Source organism: Mobula birostris, chromosome 16 (assembly GCF_030028105.1).
Source record: "Mobula birostris isolate sMobBir1 chromosome 16, sMobBir1.hap1, whole genome shotgun sequence".
Lineage (NCBI taxonomy): Eukaryota > Metazoa > Chordata > Chondrichthyes > Myliobatiformes > Myliobatidae > Mobula > Mobula birostris.
The window spans coordinates 28,638,265-28,660,163 of record NC_092385.1 but is presented as its reverse complement, the minus strand read 5'-3'; the positions used below and the strand labels follow the sequence as shown (position 1 = coordinate 28,660,163).

The window sequence follows — 21,899 nt, the reverse complement described above, 5'->3', positions numbered from 1 at the left end:
GTTAACACAAACAACACATTTCACTGTATGTTTTGATGTACAATGTGATAAATAAATCTGAACCTCTTAAGCTGTATTCAACAACTTTCCCTTTTTATATAACAGGGCATATCCCTCTACCTTTCCCATTTATTTACATTAATTAATTGTCTCCTCAACCAACAGTTATACCAATCCAGCTGACAAAATTATGCAGAAATAATTAAGCAACTAATGAAGTTGATCACAAAGTTGATATAATGACTGCGATTTTGCACTCAAATGTAAGCTGCCCAAGCTCACGATTGATCCGCAAAGACATTCCAGCAGACACCTGGAGAATGACCTGGTCTAATTCTCATGGATGTGGCCTTCTATGACAGTGGTCTCCAACCTCCGGTCTGCGGCCTGGAGGTTGGGGACCACATTCTATGACAAGTTGCATAGGGCAGGAAGGCTAGAATAAGATCTGCCTACGAAACAGCCAAGAGGTATGTTGATATCCAGCTTAGCTAGCTGTCAACACTGACAAAAAATTAATATTCCTAGATGTTATTGACATTCAACAGCATTTCAAAACTATTATGCATATTCAAAAACATCATTAAATAATTAAAAACATAAATAAAATTAAAGTAACAAAAACTAAATACATTAATCTAGGTGCCTCAGTCATGAAGAAGTGGTGGGGAATTTCCAAAAGTCTTTAATCTTTAGTAAACAGTCTGGCATGAGAGCACAGTTGAAAATATCCAGAAAACATCTGTGAGCAAGTTCAAGACTTCCATATGTAGGAACAGAAACCTTATTCTTGTTGAACCTCAGCTTACACGAGGTTACATGTAGAACTGCCAGCATTTCAAATCAAATTGAGGTCAAAGTAGGCACTGCTCAGTTCTTTTTTAGTATCGCCTTGGCAAAACAGCACATTTATTTATAGATACAGTGCATAAGAGACACTTCTGGCCTTCTGAGCTAAGCCACTCAGCAACCCCCACAACCCCAACTAACCCTCACCTAATCATGGAACAATTTACGATGACTAATTAATCTACTGACTGGTACATCTTTGGACTGTATAAGGAAACCGGAGCAACCAGAGAAAACTCATGCATTCCACAGTGAGAACATACATACTCCTTACAGAGGACGCTGGGACTGAACTCTGAACTCTGACAACCCAAGCTGCAATACCATCGCTCCAACCACTATGTTACCATCCTTGATGAATATATATCAAATGACTTATTAAAGTGCTAGTTGGTTAAATATCCAGACAGACAAGGTCTTATTGTCTATTCAAAGTTCATCTGTTGTATTTTCTAGATGCAAAATGAAAATACTGTGACATTGTGATAATCCTTTAGCCATACTTAGTATCATATTTCGTTCAGTAGCACAAAAGTTGTATCTCACGTTAACACAGAAATGCTTTATTCAAGGCTGCACTTTTCCTCAACTTCAGGAGTTGGAAACAAAGCTGTGCCATTGCACAAGGACTCAGAAATATTAAAGCAGATTCAAAATTAAATGATTTATCACACAAAACAGATGGCACATTAATCACATTATTCATTTTTCATGGAAGAATATTAAATGTTAATGAAAGAATTCTTTATGATTACTGTAATTACAAGATTGGATTTAATATATGTGCAGAATATTTCAAATTTAACTATGTTAATAAAACAAATGTGCATATTAAATCTGTTATTCACACTGGGCATGGGCAAAAACTCGAAATGGTTATTAACATACTGTAATTCTGACAAATATTTTTACTTCTATGAAAGGAAGCATTAGTGTCTTACCATGGTGCACGACTCCCTTCAACCCTCTGATAATGGGAACCAATGCAAGATTGTCCTGGTGGGTGACCTGTGTGAAAGGATATGCAAAGTTAATTCCTCCTGGCCACAGATAAAAATGGTCTTCAATACGGACCTTGAAAGAAAAAACATTATCAGATCACTGGCTTTGCTTTCAAAGTCATCCACAAATATTTCACTAAAGTGCATAAGTCTGAAGTATAAAGAACTGACAATGCATAAATCTTACAAAAAATTACACTTTGTAAAAACAAATACTTGAGATAGGTGAAGTTTTATCTGATCTCATTCAAACATACAATGACATTAACTTTAATCACAGGTATCACAGAATGGTTAGAGCCTATGAGGAGCTGATTTTCCCATCAAGTTATACTATCACTAGATGAAATGTCATCCAGCTAGCACCACTTCTGCCCTCTGGCTTGAGCTTTGCGGTTTTTGTTTCTTTAAGATACTTACCAAACTCCATTTTAAATACGACAATTGAACCTTCCTCGATTAATACCCCCAGCAAAGTATTCCCTTGTGTTACTTTTGGAGATCTCATGAAATGTATAAAATTCTTACTTGGCCTAACAGGGTAGATACAGAGATTAAATTGTGCTCTTACACCCAAGCCTAAGTCAAATATATAGCAAGAAAATCAGTAGGCCTACTTTAGCAGCTATAGTTTGTTGCTTCCTGATTTATGCCAAGCACTCAAACTGGAAATGAAATGCAAGGGGTAAAATTTTCAGATAATGTGAAACTGCAAGAAAATATTGTAAATGTGGGAAAAAAAATTGAAAGTGAGAATGGATTTGTTTGGAACAGCAATTTTAGAAGGAAAATATAAACACAACAGATTCTGTGGATGCTAGAAATGCAGAGGAACACACACAAATACTGGAGGAACTCAGCAGGTCAGGTAGCATCTATGAAAATGAATAAACAGTCGACATTCGGGCCAAGACCTTTCATCGGGGATAGAAAGAGAGGGGGAAATGCCAGAATAAAAATGTGGGGGAGGGGAAGGAAGACAAGCTATAAGGAGATTGGTGAAGCCAGGTGAGTGGGAAAAGTAAAGGGCTGGAGATGGAATCTGATAGGAAAGAAGAGCAGACCATCGGAGAAAGGGAAGGAGAGCAGCAGGGTGAGGTGATAAGTAGGTGAGGAGAAAAGAAATACAAAATACCAGAAGTTAGGGAAATCGGTGTTCATGCCATCAGTTTGGAGGCTACCTAGATGGAATATGAGATGTTGGTCCTCCACCCTAAGAGTGACTTCATCGTGGCAGAAGAGGAGGCCATGGACCAACATGTTAGAATGGGAATGGGGATAAAAAAATAAAATGTTTGGCCACCGGGCAATTCCACATTTGGCACTTGGAGCAGAGATGCTCAACAAAGTGGTCCCCCAATTTATGCTGGGTCTCTCAGATCCTAAAGGAGGCCATATCAGGTGCACCGTATGCAATAGCAAGCCCAACAGATTTGCACGTGAAGTGTTGCCTTACCTGGAGGGACAGATTGGGGCCCTAAATGGAGGTAAGGGAATAGCTGAATGAGCAAGTATAGCATTTCTCTCACTTGCAGGGCTATATGCCAGGAGAGAGATTAGTTGGGAGGGACGAAAGGACAAGGGATCCATGGAGGGAAAGATCCCTGCGTTCATCCATTCTTTCCACCATCTTAACAGGGATAGAGTCCTCTTGCCCTCACCTACCACCCCATGACCCTCTGAATCCAACACAACATTCTGCACAACTTCCGCCATTTTCAACAGGATCCTACCACCAAACACATCTTTACCTCCTCCCCACCCCCACTCTTCACTTTCCAAAGGGACAGCTCCCTCTGAGGTTCCCTTGTCCATTCATCTTTCTCCACTAACTTCCCTCCTGGCACGTATCCCTGCAAATGAGAGAAATGCTACACATGCCCAAACATCACCTCCCTCACCACAATTCAATGCTCAAAATAGTTCCTCCAGGTGAGGGAACAATTCACCTCTGAACCTGTTGGGTTCGTCTATTGTATCCAGTGATCCCATGCAACCTCCTCTACATTGGTGAGGCCTGACGTAAACTGAGGGACTGCTTTGTTGAGGACTTCCGCTCCATCCACTGAAAGCAGAATTTCCAGGTGGCCAAACATTTTAAGTCTTAACTCCATTTGCATTAAGTCCATGGCCTCTTCTTCTGCCACAATGAGGCCTCTCTGGGTGGAGGAGCAACACCTCATATTCCATCTTGGTAACCTCCAACCAGACTGCATAAACATTGATTTCTCCTTACAGGTTTTTTTATTTTTACTCCTCCCCCCCACCCCCCACCCCCTTTCCTTTTCTTCTATTCCCCACTCTGGCCTCTTACCTCTTCTCCTCATCTTTCCCTGGAGCCCCTCCTCCTTCCCTTTCCTTTCCTATCAGATTCCTACTCCAGCCCTTTAGCTTTCCCATCCACCTGGCTTCCCCTATCACCTTCTAGCTTGTCCTCCTCCTCCTCCTTCACACTTTTTTATTCTGCCATCTTTTTCCTTCCTTTCTAGTCCGAGGAAGGGCCTTGGCCCGAAATGTCAAATCTTTATTCATTTTCACTGATGTTGCCTGACCTGCTGAGTTCCTCCAGCATGTTATGTGTGTTAATCTTAGAAGAATTTCAATAATCTATCTATTGTTTCTTGGAAGGGTTAAGGAAAGTTCGGATGAATTTAAAGAGAGAACAAAATTTAGGAATGTGAAAATATTTCGCACCACAGATGGTTATCAGGAATTAAAGACTTAAGTTTGTAACATTAGATTAATTATTCCAAGCTTAAAAGCACCAATCAATATGCAATACATTTACAAAATGTCATTAAAAGATACAGCCCTTATGTACTGATTCTTTGAAGACAGAACTGAAGCTACCTTAATCAAAAATTAGATTTGTTAATTAGTAATATCAGAAGCGAAACCTGTATATAGTTCACCCTTTTGATTGGAGAATTAGGTTGATATGCCAACTATCAAGTCCAGAAAAAAGTGAGAACACTTTCTTTGTTAGGGTTTAAATGTCATCCTTTATTTAATGATACCTTAACCTTGTCTCTGATTCAGATGAATGAGGTTTGCAATTTCATTTCAGAAACCTGTGTACATTAAATATAATGCAGGAATGATGAGTGCTCCTCTGTAAATGGTTACACAGTATGGTTGAGTTTGAAAGAAAGACCCATGGTTGATGTGGCTCAATAGGTTCCTTCACCTTTAACAGCAGTTGAGGCTTTTACTATATGCATGCAACAACCCTTGGACTTGCCATTTGAATAGCAGTCATTTTCAGATTCTGCTGATATCAAATCAAGTTTAATTAGCATTCATTGCACATTCAAAATAGCAAGCAAAAAAAAAAATCACATAATAGAACACATATGTAGTGCAAGACCCTGAATGGCAGGTCCTGCGAATTGACGGTACAGTTCCCAGCAATACAGCCTGTCAAACACTGGAGGGCAGCCACAATAAGAGGCCAGCCCCCAACCGAGCAAGACAGCACACTACATCGCTTCCAACGTTTTCTCACCTGGAATGCAGTGATTAGCAAGCCTGTGACTTGAGGCCTAGTTCTTACTACAACTGAGGCTACTCAGCTCCCACACCACCGATCTCACCAGCAAACAAGGGAGATCAGCCTGCAGCAACTTACATTATCAACGTCCAATAAATGCTGCGATCACGAGAGAAATGTCCAAGACAATCATCTACAGATACTGCACTCCACCCTTCCGAACCACCAACTGGCTCCTTCTCTGACACATCGGCCAGCTCCTTGTCCAACACAACTGGCTGGCTCCTCCTCCGACACAGGCTGGATCCACCAATCCACTGGCGACTCCATCTCCGACCTGCTAACCAGTTCCTCTGACACATAGGCTGGATCCACCAATCTGCTGGCAACTCCATCTCTGACCCGCTGACCAGTTCCTCTGACACACAGGCTAGATCCACCAATCCGCTGGCTATTCCATCTCTGACCCGCTGACCAGCTCCTCTGACACACAGGCTGGATCCATCAATCTGCCGGCCCGCTCCTTCGACACCTCAGCTGGCTACTCCAATCAATGAGCAGCTTATTGATGCGGTAGACCTGCTGTACCCAAAGATCTTGGAGTCCAGTATAGTTTTATGATCATAAAAAACATATTAAACAAAGAGAAAAGCACCTTTGGTTGGCCCCCAAGAAGCCACTGTGTCCAAACGCATCACCATCTTACCAGAAATACATGGTTGAGATTTAAGTAATGATCTTTTCAACACCTGTAATTATTCTTGTTGGTCCTAATTCTAGTCTATTAGCTTACTAAAGGGGAAATATGGATATTTGAGTTATTTAAGAAATATATTGCATTTGGAGAAAAAAAGTTTGGATGACCTTGGCAAATCTAATTTCTTAGTAATTATTTCATTAAAGTTATTTCTGGATTTAATACACAAAGCAATTTATTATTTCCTAAATTTCACTTTGTCTAATATGCTAATTTATTTGAAGTTGTTAACATCTCGATTCATGGGTAAGTATTGGTTAATCACAATTGCTTAATTGTGGCTTGCACTTCATGAGGGAGATAAACTGAAGTGGTATGTCAGGCTCAGTAATAGAGAATAATTATAGTGATACAAAGTAATACAGAAATACAACCAAAGCTACTTTGCTGCAGAAAGTTAAAAAATTCCATGCTGTATCTCAATAAATGAACAAATAAATAGATAAATTCTGCTACTTTGAAAGCCCTACAAACAGTATTTCTGTCTCAGTGTAAATTGGTTGTTGATGCCGACAGTTAGAAAAAATTTAGCAGAGTACTACTGATACCAAAATTAGTTACCTCACCAGAATGCAAAAAGAGTTGCAAATTTCACCTCAGTTAATCTTTCTTCTTTTTTTTTGCCAGTTGGGCAGAGTCTGCTAAACAATGGCACTGCATTTAGTGCCAGTTTTGCTCAATGGCGTATTGTTTGACATTTACGAAGAGAAGAAGAATCCTACGGACCGGGATTCAATTATAATGACATTGGGCCAGTACTGCTGGAGGCAACTGAGCCAAAGGTGAAGATGAAGAATTGGTCGATCAAATTAACAAAAACCCAAAATAACATCCTCAAGTATATCTGTTAAAACTAAACAATGTTCACCAGATCCCCATTCTAGTTAGACAGAGATTAACAAAGTCAACAAACTCAAGAATATTAATGGAAAAGAAGACTATATTGATGAATTAACTCCTTTTACACTTATTTCCATTTAGGACATATCCTGTTAATTTTTATTATGGATTAAATTCAAAAATACTGTGAGTGAAACCATTTTATCCAGACATTATTTTAGATTAGCTCATACATTTAAAGCATGCCCTTCTTTTTGAATGGCTTTATAGAACCCCTGCATCACTTTATCCTTGCAAATGGAAACCACATGTACTATTTGTGAGGTTCCGGAGGATTGGAGGATAGATAATGTTGTTCCATTGTTCAAGAAAGATCCTAAGAAGCCAGGAAATTATCAGCCGATGAGCCCAACATCGGAAGTAGGAAACTTGTTGGAAGGTATTCTAAGGGACCAGATGTATAAGTGGCATAAACATGAGAAAATCTGCAGATTCTGGAAGTCCAAGCAACACACACAAAATAAACACAAAATAATCTACAGATGCTGTTGTCAAAGGAACACTCACAATGCGCTGGAGGAACTCAGCAGGTCAGTCAGCATCAGTTGAAAAGATTAGTTGACGTTTCAGGCCGAAACCCTTTGTCAGGACTGAAGGAAGGACTTTGGGGAGGGTTTGAAGAATGCTGGTAGTTGAAAAAAACAGTAACACACACAAAATGCTGGAGGAACTCAGCAGGCTAGGCAGCATCTATGGTAAAGAGTAAACAGTCGATGTTTTGGGCTGAGACTTTTCAATGGGACTGGAGAAAAGATGATAAGTCAGAGTAAGAAGGTAGGGGGAGGGGAGGAAGAAGTACAAGGTGGTAGGTGATAAGTGAAACCAGGAGAGAGACGTGTGAAGTAAAGAGCTGGGGAGTTATAAAAGGGTTTGGTGCTTCCCCAAAATAGATCAGAATCAGATTTATTATCACTGGCATGTGATGTGAAATTTGTTAACTTAGCAGCAGCAGTTCAATGCGGTGCATAATCTAGCAGAGAGAAAAAAATAAAATAAAAATAGTATGGAGAGTTATGGTGCAGGTGCAGGTTAACGGGACTAGGCAGATTTACAATTTTGCATGAACTAGATAGACCAAAGGACCTGTTCCTGTGGTGTAATGTTCTATGACTCCAACAAAAGAAAAGTTCAGTTTAAAGCACATTCCAAACCTTGGATGCCCAAGGCATCCTACACTTTACAGTTCTTTTGAAGTGAGATCATAGTTACTAATGCAGCACCTGATGTGAAATGTTAGCCTCCCATGAGGTGCCAAGCAACATATTAATTTTTTAAACTGTTTTTCTACAGTTTTAATATTGCAAGTGTCAGGTCACTGAATCTGCCTCATTAAATCATTCCATTTTGTTAACTGTATGCATTCTTCTTTCAAATATCCTATACTTAATTATGTCAATATTAACAATATTATATGTGCCTTCAATCATACATACTTTATTATAGGATGTTATATTATAGTTGTACCAAATGTTGGTTAGACTGTACTTGCAGAATATTGTGTTATTCTGATCAGAACATTATGGGAAAGATGTGATTAAGCTCGAAAGATTCAGCATATTGCCTAGACTGGAGCACTTGAGTTATAAAAAGAGATTGGATAGGCTGGCTCTATTTTCTCTGGACCGAAGAAGGCTCAAATGTGACATGATAGAGGAGATATAAAGTTATATCTTTAATTATATCTAGTTATAAAGCTGCTAGAGAAGGTTTTGGAGGCAGGAACAGTAACAACGTTTAAGAGGCATCTGGACAAGTATTTAAATGAGCTGGGCATTGAGGAATAAGGAATTAATATATGTAAATTGGACATATGGGTAGGCTTGATGGTCAGCATACACAGCTGAAGGGCCTGCAGAACTTCATAATTTCATTAATCTTGCAGCTAAGCTGCAAATTTTAGCCCTGTGTTCACATTTAACAAGAATTATATTGGTATCAAATTTACTTACAGAAATGAGAACAGTGAGGAATTAATCGACTTGCTCCACAGTACTTTATATAGCTTTGCCCACAGAAGATTACCACAGACAATATGACACAGAATTACCTTCTTTTCTCCTCCAATTCCTTTCTCAGACCCTGGATTCTGATGGATCTAAGATTAGTTGCTAGTTGTTTACCAAGATCCCAAGTTTAATTTCTGGTGAGTTAGCTGCTTACAAGTCGAAAAGAAGTACGATAATTAGCTTCAATAAGTCTGTCTAAGTTACCCACTTATGGATATTATGCTATAACATTTACTTAAAATACACAGTGGCAGATTAATACAGTAAACAAATGAAATGGGGTTGGCTTTAAAGCTGGCTTATTTAGATAAGACCATAAGATACAGCAGCAGAAGTAGGCCATTCAGCCCATTGAGTCTGCTAGTCACTGCCAGGCAACCAAAAGAGATTCCGTTTATTCCCATCTGTCTCCTGCCAATCAGCCACTGCTTTATCCATGCTGGAATCTTCCCTGTAATACTACGACTCATAGCTTGTTAAGCAGCCTCATATATGGCACCTTGTCAAAGGCCCCCTGAAAATCCAAATACACAACATCAATCAATTCTCCTTCACCTATCCTGCTTGTTGTTTCTTCAAAGAATTCCAACAGATTTGTCAGGCAAAATTTTCCCTTGAGGAAACCATGCTGACTACGGCCTATTTTATAATGTGCCTTCAATTACCCTGAAACCACATAAGCCCATTAGATATAGGAGCAGAAGTAGGCCATTTGGCCCATCAAGCCTGCTCTGCCATTCAATCATAGGTTGATCCAATTCTTCCAGTCATCCCCACTCCCCTGCCTTCTCCCCATACCCTTTGATGCCCTGGGTAATCGAGAATCTATCTGTCTCTGCCTTAAATGCATGCAATGACTTGGCCTCCGCAGCCACTTGTGGCAGCAAATTCCACAGACTTACCACCCTCTGACTAATTTCTCCACATCTCATTTCTAAATGCATGTCCTTCAAACCTGAAGTCATGCCCTCTTGTCCTGGACTCCCCTACCATGGAAATAACTTTGCCAATCAACCGTCCAGCTCTTGACTCCATCCCTCGCCCTCCTGTCTTCTCCTATCATTTTGGATCTCCCCCTCCCCCTTTCAAATCTCTTTCTAGCTCTTCTTTCAATTAGTCCTGATGAAGGGTCTCGGCCCGAAACGTCGACTGTACCTCTTCCTAGAGATGCTGCCTGGCCTGTTGCGTTCACCAGCAACTTTTATGTGTGTTGCCATATCTAATCTGTTCAGGCCTTTTAACATTCGGAATGTTTCTATGAGATCCCTTCTCATTCTCCTGAACTCCAGGGAATACAGCCCAAGAGCTGACAGACGTTCCTCATACAGTAACCCTTCCATTCCTGGAATCATTCTCGTGAATCTTCTCTGAACCCTCTCCACTGTCAGTATATCCTTTCTAAATAAGGAGACCAAAATTGCACACAATACTCCAAGTGTGGTCTCATGAGTGCCTTATAGAGCCTCAAAATCACATCCTTGCTCTTATATTCTATACCTCTAGAAATGAATGCCAACATTGCATTCGTCTTCTTCACCACCGACTCAACCTGGAGGTTAACTTTTAGGGTATCTTGCACAAGGACTTCCAAGTCCCTTTGCATTTCTGCATTTTGAATTCTCTCTCTATTTAAATAATAGTCTGCCCGTTTATTTCTTTCACCAAAGTGCATGACCATACACTCTCCAACATTGTACTTCATTTGCCATTTCTTTGCCCATTCCCCTAAACTGGTGGTCACCAACCTTTTTAAGCCCAAGATCCCCTACCTCGACCTTAGTGAAAGGCAAGATCTACCTACTAAATCATTTAGAGAAAAAACAGCTCAGATTGTCTTCCAATTTGAGGCCTTTTATTTGGGCGAATTGTATTTGAATTACACAAAATACTTTTGTCAAACTTTCAAATTAATTCAAACAAGAAAACACTATAACTAGCATATCAAACAGGCCATTGCTGTCTTTCTTTAAGAATATTACAATACTTCACACCTTTAATTCTAAGTTTCATTATTTAATTTTATTTCAACACAAAAAATAAATGAATAAAAATTGACTGTTGCACTCAGTGCGATGACTGGGGCTGAATACTTTCTGCTAGTTCCCTGAAATTTGGCTCATAACTACAGACAGCCAGTCTGAGAGTCTGTGAGGTGTAGGGCTGCCAACTGTCCCGTATTTCCCCCGCTAAGGTAGAGTGTTCCTATGAAACCTTTCGTGCCGAAATGCTTTACGCCAAAGCAATTACCATTAATTTATATGGAAAAAATCTTTGAGCATTCCCTTACCCAAAAAAACCTACCAAATCATACCAAATAACACATAAAACCTAAGATAACACTAACATACAGTAAAAGCAGGAATATGATAAATACACAACCTATATAAAGTAGAAATAATGAAAAATAAGCCAAAACCGATTCGTGGGGTAAAAAAAGCGGCACGTACGCACATGCGTACACAGGTGCCCGTGCAAGGCTTCATGGTCATGGTAGTCTTTCTCGGGGTAAACACAAATGTCCCAGGATTTGACTGCTACTTTTGTCCCTTATTTGGGACTGAGAAAGTTGGCAACCCTAGTGAGGTGTCTATCAATAAGTCAGCTCCTGTACTTAGCTTTAATAATTTTCATCTGCGAAAATGCAATTTCACATAGATAAGTTGACTCGAAGTAGGCACTGACTTTTAGTGCTATAAAACCAACACACACATTGCACATTGCTGGGACCCCATCAGTGGTAATTGCCACCAGTTTATGAATGGGGATGTCATTTTCATGGACATACTTTTTAAACTCATTGTAGATATCCTCACCTCTCGTTCTTTCCTTTAATTGTAAGAGAGTGAGGAAGTCCTCCTTTGTTGTAAAATCCTGGAAAGCCGTTCTGACAAATACAACATGCTGAGCTGTTTGCATTACATCCAGGGATTCATCGAACTGTAGTGAAAAATGTTCACAGAGTGACAAGTCCTTTAACACTTGTTGATCCACATCCTCTGACAGTGACTCTACCCTCCTTGTCACTGTTGCAGGATCAAGCAGTATATTATGTATTGCGGTCGTGATGCCATTTTTGTTTTTAAAGTCATTAAAAACAGTGTCTGCGGTAATGGCCGTTGCTTCCTTGAATAAATCGCCATCTGTAAAAGGCTTCTTGTGTTTAGCCAAAAGGTGACTTAAACGAAATGATGCTTCAATAGCAGCCTTATTTTGAGCAGCATGTTTTGTGAAAAACAATTGCTGGGCCTTCAACCCCGATTTCAGCTCAATTTTCCTGGCACGAATTGCGCTCTTTGGGGGTAGGTGTCTTTAAATTTCTGATGGTTGGTGTTGTGGTGCTGCTCCAGATACCCTCTTTTAGTCAGTGCTTGTGTTTGGTGGCACAACATACATACACACTTGTCTTTCACCAAGGTAAACAGAAATTCCTCTTCCCATACTGGATGGAATTTGTACGTTTTCACCTTCTTTCGTGGAGCCTCCGCCATGCTATCAGGATATCACAAGCGATTGCCGATTGCGTTGCCTCTGATCTGGGCCGACATTTACGTGCCGGGTGGCACCTAATTAATTAGCTTGTTTATTTCAGCTTTTTTTCTTAAAGATGTGCTGTGTGCGTTCTGACCACCGCTGCACCACTGCCTGCTTCGCGGTCCGGAGGTCTATACTCTTATCTAATCTGACTGGTCACTTTGATGCAGCACAAGCTACGCTGAAAACGCGGTGCATGGCGGGGGAACTACACACATGTGCACTGGGCAGAAAGAACGGAACTAAAACCCCGCAACCCGGAAACAATCTCTCTTTACAAACAGCTTTGTAGCAAAAATATTGATATATTACCATTATCCTAATTAGTATTACTTACTTTTATAATGCTCATATTACAACAGTATTTCTATATTTATTTTTGATTTTTTTCGGGATCTGCTGGGAAAGTTTCAAAGATCGACCGGTCGATCGCGATCAACGGTTGGCGACCCCTATCCCAAACGATCTAAGTCTCTCTGCAGGCTCTCTGTTTCCTCAACACTACCCACTCCTCCACCTATCTTTGTATCATCGGCAAATTTAGCCGCAAATCCATTAATTCCATAGTCCAAATCATTGACATACATTGCAAAAAGCAGCAGTCCCAATACCGACCCCTGTGGAACTCCACTGGTAACCGGCAGCCAGCCAGAATAGGATCCCTTTATTCCCAGTCTCTGTTTTCTGCCAATCAGCCAATGCTCCACCCATGCTAGTAACTTCCCTGTAATTCCATGGGCTCTTATCTTGCTAAGCAGCCTCATGGTGCGACACCTTGTCAAAGGCCTCCTGAAAATCCAAGTACACCATATCCACTGCATCTCCTTTGTCTGAACTTCATTACCTGGATTTACAAATAAACACCAGCCAACTGCGTAAAATACAAGGGGGTGATGAGAAATATAATCTTGCAGCAAAGGACTCATAAGTAGCATAGCAGTTACACGTCACTGTTACAATTCGGGGCGTTGGAGTTCGGAGTTCATTCCTCTGCAAGAAAATGTACAGGTTCTTCCTGTATACGCATGGGTTTCCTCCAGGTGCTCTGATTTCCTCCCACATTCCAAAGATGTACTGGTTAGTAGGTTAGTTGTTCACTGCAAACTGTCCTGCTATTAGATTATGGTTATATGAATGGGTTGCCAGGCAGCTCAACTCGAAGTGCCAGAAGGGCTGTTCTGTACTGTATCTCTAAATAAAATATAAATAATCAAAGAGAAAAATCCTGGTGGAATTTTATTAATCACTCATGGCATAAGGAAATAACAATGTGCTATTAGAAGTTTCTAAGTGCAAATTATTTTGTAAAAAAGAAAACTACTCTTTAAACACCTGATCAGAGAACTTGGGATGTATCATGGACAGTCATCACTAAGAAGCAATTACTGTTCACCCAAAGTAACGTACAGTACTGTGCAAACTTCTTAGGCACATATATATAGCTAGGGTGCCTAAGACTTTTGCATAGTACTGTATTTGTCAATGTGGAGCGGAGAGCGAGTTTGTGAATCTTATAAGGTTAAAGGATGTTGGGAATGGCGAGGGTGAAGCGCCACGAGCGGGTGTGGACAGGTGGCAGAAAAGGAGTGCCAGGGCTGGGGGTGGTGGCACGGGTGAACACACACCCAGCCCTGAGACACCAGGCAAGGTCATCTGATTCTAAACAATTGGTTTATTGATCACTACAGAATGTCCTTCTGGTGCTTCCTGCTCCCTCTCCTCTCCCTTCTCTTTTCCCAAGCATGATTCCCCTCTCAGTGACCTCTTCCCACTCTCAGTCCACAATAGAGATCCATATAAGAATCTGATTAATCATCACTTACATATGTCATGAAACTTGTTTCTTTTTTGCAACAGCAGGTTAGCGCAAAATTACTTTAGTACTATGCCAAAGTCTTAGGCTTCCTAGTTATATACTGTATATCTACCTAAGACTTTTGCACAGCACAGCAGATCCATGGAAAATAACCAGAGTATCAAATGGTTACCTTCACAGCGTTGGTCTGTACTCTAACTTTTGTTTCCTCCATCCATCCATCCCATGATCTGACATTTAAAATATAGTTGTATCCTCCTTTGTTCTTTCTGATGAATGGTCACTGACTTGAAGCACTAACTTGGTTTCTGCTGAAACCTTTCACATTTAAAAAAAAGTTTCAGATTTTATATGTTTCCTCATTTAGACAACACTATCAATAGAAATAGTGTACAAGCTTGTATGTCATGAATATTCAGATGTTCATTTAAATAATTAGTTACAAGTTTTTCTCTAAAAATGTTAAATGCATACGCCATCACGCTACCACATAATAAATGCATGCCTTGCTTAAAGTATAAGACAAAGTTACACCCGTATTTCGGACTGCCCGCGACTTGCTTTGAATTAATTTAATGTTTGGAAGTTATAAAACGTAACAGATATTATCCAATATTAAAGTACCCGGAATTTTTATACCGTATTAAAAATCTGTGAGGAGCAAGCTATTGTTTTTGATAAATCATCTAGTAGGAAAACTTGGAAAATATTCTTCAGTGGAACAATGATGCAGAATTCTGATTTACAATGCAAATCAGAAAGCACTCTTCAGATATGGAGGAAAGCAGAGATCTATAAATATATTTACTTAATGATGCATCAAACCCAGCATGCAGAACCATGTTACTCAGACCAGAAATGGTCAAATGAAAGGGATCTCAATAAAAATTTCATCCAATTAAGAGTTGTATCCTTTTCTGAGGCTGAGGTGCAGAGATCTCTTCTAACAAGCCATTTTGAGGTAAATGCTTCTTTTCCTCAAGTAGCAAGGCTTTCTTTCAAATAAAATACCTCGAGTTACACATTAACACCTCCTTAGCATAAAGGAAACTCCTGTATGAAACATGGCATGTTGTGCCATCGCACAGAAAATATAAATTAACATTTTATCCCAGTACCAATGCTCAGATGTACAATCACAACTTTATCGAGCAGAAAGAGCCCATTCTACCTCTCAATCCAACACTGGAAAATTAATTCTGGCACTTTTCACTTCTAGAAATGGCAAATGTAGGGCATTGATTGTCTGGTTTCCCAAAGTAAGATTAAGAAATATTGAATATCTGATGTTTATTTAGGAAAAAGGTGATTTACAAAACTAAAATTTTGCATCTTAGTACACAGCTAGGCAATTTGAAAGGAAAATGTGATGTGGTGTCATTATATCAAGATAATTCATCTCAGACTTCAATTAGGATAACAGGACAAAATCTGTACAATGTGCATGTCCTGTCAGAAGCATTCAATTATTCCACAAAACAAGAGCAAAATGGAAGCTAAATGCTGCCTTTAAAGAAGTTCAATTTACCAAATGATTAGATTTATTTCCATCTGACATGCTACTTCTAATAAATACCTGTCATTAAAAAATACAAACTCCTGGAATTTCAACAATGTGTTTCCTCTCTCTGCGCATAATAAACACATTTTATTTCTATTAAACATTTTGGCTATAAAATTCACTGTGATCAAAATGGATTTTCCCAACCTGCAGGGATTTGCAGATACTACTGCAAATTTCTTCCATCTTTTTTCTATATCATCTTCCAACGTAAAATTGCTAAGATCTAGTTGAACCACATGATACAAGATCAATACAGATCTAAAATATGCAATATAAACATATTTCTAGTAATAGGTACAGCTTTGTTGGAATAACAGTATAGGCAATATTAGAAAAATGTGCCAAGGAGTTCAACCAACTTCTAAGCAAAGTAAAAATCAAAGGCTTAATTATTGATATGCTATATTATAATTGTTACATTTCACTGCATTTTATAGTCTACAGTAAATAGTTGGAGCCCATATACTTTTATAACATGGATGGGAAAGCATATGAATGACTGCAATGCTTTGTTCCTTTAAAGCCAATTGAAAGCCTGATGTTGCTGAAATAAAGCTCAAACTAAATCGCTTCGCAGCCACATCTATAATTCTCTCAAGTTTTTTTGATTCCTTATAAAGTACCTTAGATATCTTCATTATAACCAATGTACCGTTGGATCAATGGCAGGTATTTAAGTGATTAATAAATCATTTAAACTGACAGGAGCCTTCAAACAAAAATCATTGTTCAGTCTGGCTCCTTTTGGCTAAATGCCATGGCTTAGACAACATGTCATGTGCCAAAATTCTCAATGCCTAGTTATAATATAGCAAACAAGACAATATACAGACTTCTTTAATTCATAATTTAAAATGTTATATTTTATAAATAAAAAAGACGTGTTTAAAATCAGTAGAGCTATATCACTTGCATATCACTCCATATCATTAAGTACATTTATATGGAGTGCTGCCACAAGTAAGCAGCAACCATTATAAAATGCTCTCTTCTATTACCATTAGATCCCATGCCACCGGTTCTGAAACAGTCATTACCCTACAACTATCAGGCTCCTGAACCAGCATGGAGAATTTCATTCCGCAATACTCTGCACTGACCCTAGGACCTAAAGACTCATTTTCAAGGACTCTTTACTATTATGTTCTGAGTATTAATTTTATTTGCACATCTCGTCTTCTTTTGTACATTGGTGTATGGCAGTCTTTGCTTATGAATAGTGTTCCAAAATATTCTATTGTACTTTTTTTTCCCCCTGTAAATACCTGCAAGAAAATAAATCTCAAGGTAGAATATGGTAACATATATGCACTTTGATACTGCATTTAAAGATAAAGATTTAAAGATTAGTTTTATTTGTCACATTGGTGTTGAAATATTGAAGAAATATCGAAATAGTACAACAGATTCCGAGGAGGTGCTGGGGCAGCCTGGCTCATGCTTGTGATGCTAATATAACATGCTCTCAACTTACTAATGCCTCCTAGTAAACTGTAGCCGAGATTTCATGTGAGTTTTTTTTGAACAGTGGCTTTCTCTTTGCCACTGTCCTATAAAGCTGTGACTGATGAAGCACCCGGGTAACAGTTGTTGTATCCAGTCTCTCCCACCTCAGTCACTGAAGCTTGTAACTCCAGAGTTGCCGAGTTGTCGGCAGGATTATAAAAAACACAATTAAGATCATCCTACCACACGTACATGATGATAATCACCCTCAACAAAAGATGGTTTTACCACTTATCCTATATTCTACACTTATCATTTTACCATTACCAAGCTTCTCATAATTGCTCAGAAAATAAACTTTTCCTGCTGTTAGGGATCATTCTAGAGTTACAAAATTATAGAAAGCATAATGAGCGATTAACTAAAATGAGATCCAGTTGGAAATAAAACCTGCGCACAATTTAACTTACAACTGATATTTTGTGGCCCGTGAAACCAATCATCGGGTGTGGGACATTCTGATTCTTTTCTATTTTAACCACACAGGGAGAGACAATAGATCAATATCCCTGCTATTAGCACTTTATTAAGGGATACAGATCGGGATACATCTGTTTTACCCCTTCACCTTCTGGTTAGTTGTACATTTAGGGAGTCATTCTACACCACTGTGGAGTGTATTTTGGGTGCCTGGAATTTGTACTAAGGCTACGTCCACACTACGCCAGATAATTTTGAAAACGAAGCTTTTTCTCTTAGTTTTGACCCTCCGTCCACACTAAAGCGGCGTTTTCATCCCCCGAAAATGGAGATTTTCAGAAATGGTCTCCAGAGTGAATAAATCTGAAAACGCCTAATAGTGTGTACGGGGTAAACAGAGAGATTTAAAAACACTGTCATGACGACACCACTACAACAAGGCTTTTTCTGCTTCTGCTTGGTACTGTACAAGCACTGCCGTACGGCTGTTATAACGCGCAGTCGGTGCGAACGGCGTGAGAGTTAAATTGTAAAGTGAGCTTTTTTGACTATTTAAAAACACTGTCATGACATGCTGGAACAGATGGCCGCAGTGTGGCATTTCGTTGTTTTCTTGAACGCACCCCCCCCCCCCACATAACCTAACAATTTCAGAACAGACGGCAACGAGATTGAAGCCAGAAGAGTTAGAAATGTACTCACCAAATACTTTGACCCATAGCGTACTGAATAAATAAGTATACTCACTTTGCCCTGTTTTCTGTCCTTGCTTGTATGAAGGTGCTTTACCCATTTATGCAAGTACTTCTCTGACAGTAGATGTGTAACAGCCTAATGTAACATTGTGTGGAAATACAAGATAACACTGATGCAGACATACTTTATACATTTAACAAGGTGCTTTACTAATGCAACAGAGTTAGTCAGTTTTTCAATGTTCGTCGTCAGCCAAATCATACTGTCCGTGAACTCCCTGTCGGTTGCCTCCATACGCTCCAGTATTTGTTTTTTTTAGTTTTAAGTCCTCCTGCGCAAGAGCCAAGAGCAATTCCTTTTAAGTTTTTCTACTCTGTAACTGGACAAACGCGCACAGAAAGTATACCGTTTCCTCTTTGCTTGCTTTCTGTGTCCTGCGCATGCCCAGTAGAGGAGATTCGCCCAAATATCCGTGTTAGTATGGACAGAGATATTTTGAAAAACGCTTAGTGTGTACGCCTGTCATTTTTACCCAAACCGGCGTTTTCAAAATTATCCGGCGTAGTAAGAATGTAGCCTAAGAAGAGACACCAGTATTGAATATTCAAAGGGTTCTGCTAGTTGGGACGTGCTGCCAATGTAAATATATAATTCTGTAAATTTAATCAGCTATTTTCCAAATGTTAAAAGTAGGTTATTATAGCAATTGACACCATAGTTAACTGTTTATTATTACCTTTGTGTTGACGTATAAAATGTCATGTCAGGAGAGTGAGAATCTCTTGGACTCTCTCTCCGTAAGGTATGCTGTGTAAATAAAGATTTTTATATTTCCCACTTACACCTTCCACCAAATAAATTCACTAGCACAAAGAACAGGTCAGAGACTGTTAATGAGTAGTAAGTGACTCAATTATGACACCTTAAAACATTTCCATTGCCATTTAAAGCTACGTCCACACTAGACCGGATAAATCCGTAACCAAAGCTTTCCTCTTTGTTTTGACCCTCCGTCCACACTGAAATGGCATTTTCCTCCCCCGAAATCGGAGCTTTTCTAAAACGCTCTCCAGAGTGAATAAATCTGAAAACGCCAGTTGGGCATTGTAGTGTGTACGGGGTAACCGGAGGTTTTAAAAAACCTGTTGTCCCTTTCATCAGTGAAGAGACTATGGCTGTCAGAAAAATGTTTTCAGGGTAACCCCTCTGTGGGAGTGGGGAAAATGTTGGTGGGGCCACCCGGGGGTCTGTGTGTCCATATGTGTAGCTATTGTAGTGGCTGTGAGGCTGGTATTGTGGCGGTGAAAAGCACTGGCGGGGGAGCCATCATATTCGTCATCATTGCAAATCTCTCTGCAACAGAGTTTCTCACCCTGTCTCTTGCAAAAATGCCATCCCCTTCTCGCAATTCCTCCGTCTCCGCCGCATCTGCTCTCAGGATGAGGCTTTTCATTCCAGGACAAGGGAGATGTCTTCCTTTTTTAAAGAAAGGGGCTTCCCTTCCTCCACTATTAACTCTGCTCTCAAACGCATCTCCCCCATTTCACGGACATCTGCTCTCACTCCATCCTCCCACCACCCCACTAGGAATAGGGTTCCCCTGGTCCTCACCTACCACCCCACCAGCCTCCGGGTCCAACATATTATTCTCCGTAACTTCCGCCACCTCCAACGGGATCCCACCACTAAGCACATCTTTCCCTCCCCCCTTCTGCTTTCCGCAGGGATCGCTCCCTCCTGGCACTTATCCTTGTAAGTGGAACAAGTGCTACACATGCCCTTACACTTCCTCCCTTACCACCATTCAGGGCCCCACACACTTCTTCCAGGTGAGGCGACACTTCACCTGTGAGTCGGCTGGGGTGATATACTGCGTCCGGTGCTCCCGATGTGGCCTTCTATATATTGGCGAGACCCGACGCAGACAGGAGACCACTTTGCTGAAAACCTACGCTCTATCCGCCAGAGAAAGCAGGATCTCCCAGTGGCCACACATTTTAATTCCACATCCCATTCCCATTCTGACATGTCTATCCACAGCCTCCTCTACTGTAAAGATGAAGCCACACTCAGGTTGGAGGAACAACACCTTATATTCCGTCTGGGTAGCCTCCAACCTGATGGCATGAACATCGACTTCTCTAACTTCCGCTAATGCCCTGCCTTCCCCTCGTACCCCATCTGTTTTTTATTTTTATACACACATTCTTTCTCTCTCTCTCCTTTTTCTCCCTCTATCCCTCTGACTATACCCCTTGCCCATCCCCTGGTTCCCCCCCCCACCCCCTTGTCTTTCTCCCCGGACCTCCTGTCTCATGCTCCTCTCATATCCCCTTTGCCAATCACCTGTCCAGCTCTTGGCTCCATCCCTCCCCCTCCTGTCTTCTCCTATCATTTTGGATCTCCCCCTCCCACTTTCAAATCTCTTACTAACTCTTCCTTCAGTTAGTCCTGACGAAGGGTCTCGGCCTGAAACGTCGACTGTACCTCTTCCTAGAGATGTTGCCTGGCCTGCTGCGTTCACCAGCAACTTTGATGTGTGTTGCTTGAATTTCCAGCATCTGCAGAATTCCTGTCTGCAATAGAGTTTGTCAGCATTTCAATGTTCGTCGTCAGCCGGGTCATACTGTCCATGAACTCCCTGTCGGTTGCCTTCATACGCTCCAGTATTGGCTTTTTCAGTTTGAAGTCCTCCTGTGCAAGAGCCAACAGCTGTCCGTCGTTTGGCAATTTCCTTCTAGTCTGTAACTGGACAAATGTGCACCAAGTATACCGTTTCCTCTTCGCTTGTTTTCTGTAGATGTGTCCTGCACATGCCCAGTAGGAGGATATTCGCCCAAATACCCATTTTAATGTGGATAGAGGTACAGTATTTTCAACAACGCCTGGTGTGGATGCCTGTCGTTTTTACGCAAAACCAGCGTTTTCAAAATTATCTGGTCTAGTGTGGACGTAGCCTAAGACATATCAGGAGTCTAATGGAAAATCATCATCAGGCTTGAAAGATCAACTCGAGATGCAATTAAACATTTGTATTGTGTGAAAAGCCAACAGATCATAAATTAATTTTAAAAAAGGACACTTGTGCATTTTATCAGGAACTATTTACCACCTAGTTAGTGAGTTTGTTCAAGAGAGAGATCAATTATTAAGTTCATTCAAAACTGAGATCAATAGCTTCCTGCATATTATGGGAGTAAGAGGATAGTGTAAGAAAGTGATGTTGAGACAGAAGATCTGTCATGAATTAATAAGTCTTGGAACCACTGCAAATGTCTAAACATCTTTGAGAAGATGATGGTTAATTGTTGTTTTGAACTGCTGTAGTAATTCTGGTGAAGGAATTCCCATAATGCTGTTGTC

At 40.2% G+C, this 21,899-nt stretch overlaps 1 protein-coding gene across 2 annotated transcripts in view; it reads right to left on the bottom strand.

The window, feature by feature from the left end:
* Positions 1-21,899, bottom strand: part of LOC140211072 (receptor-type tyrosine-protein phosphatase gamma-like) — a 677,613-nt gene that overhangs the window by 248,160 nt on the left and 407,554 nt on the right. For both annotated transcript variants that reach the window (XM_072280498.1, XM_072280497.1), the window contains exon 6: positions 1,791-1,857. In XM_072280498.1, coding sequence (XP_072136599.1) covers positions 1,791-1,857 — 67 coding nt within the window. The remainder of the gene's footprint in view (positions 1-1,790; positions 1,858-21,899) is intronic.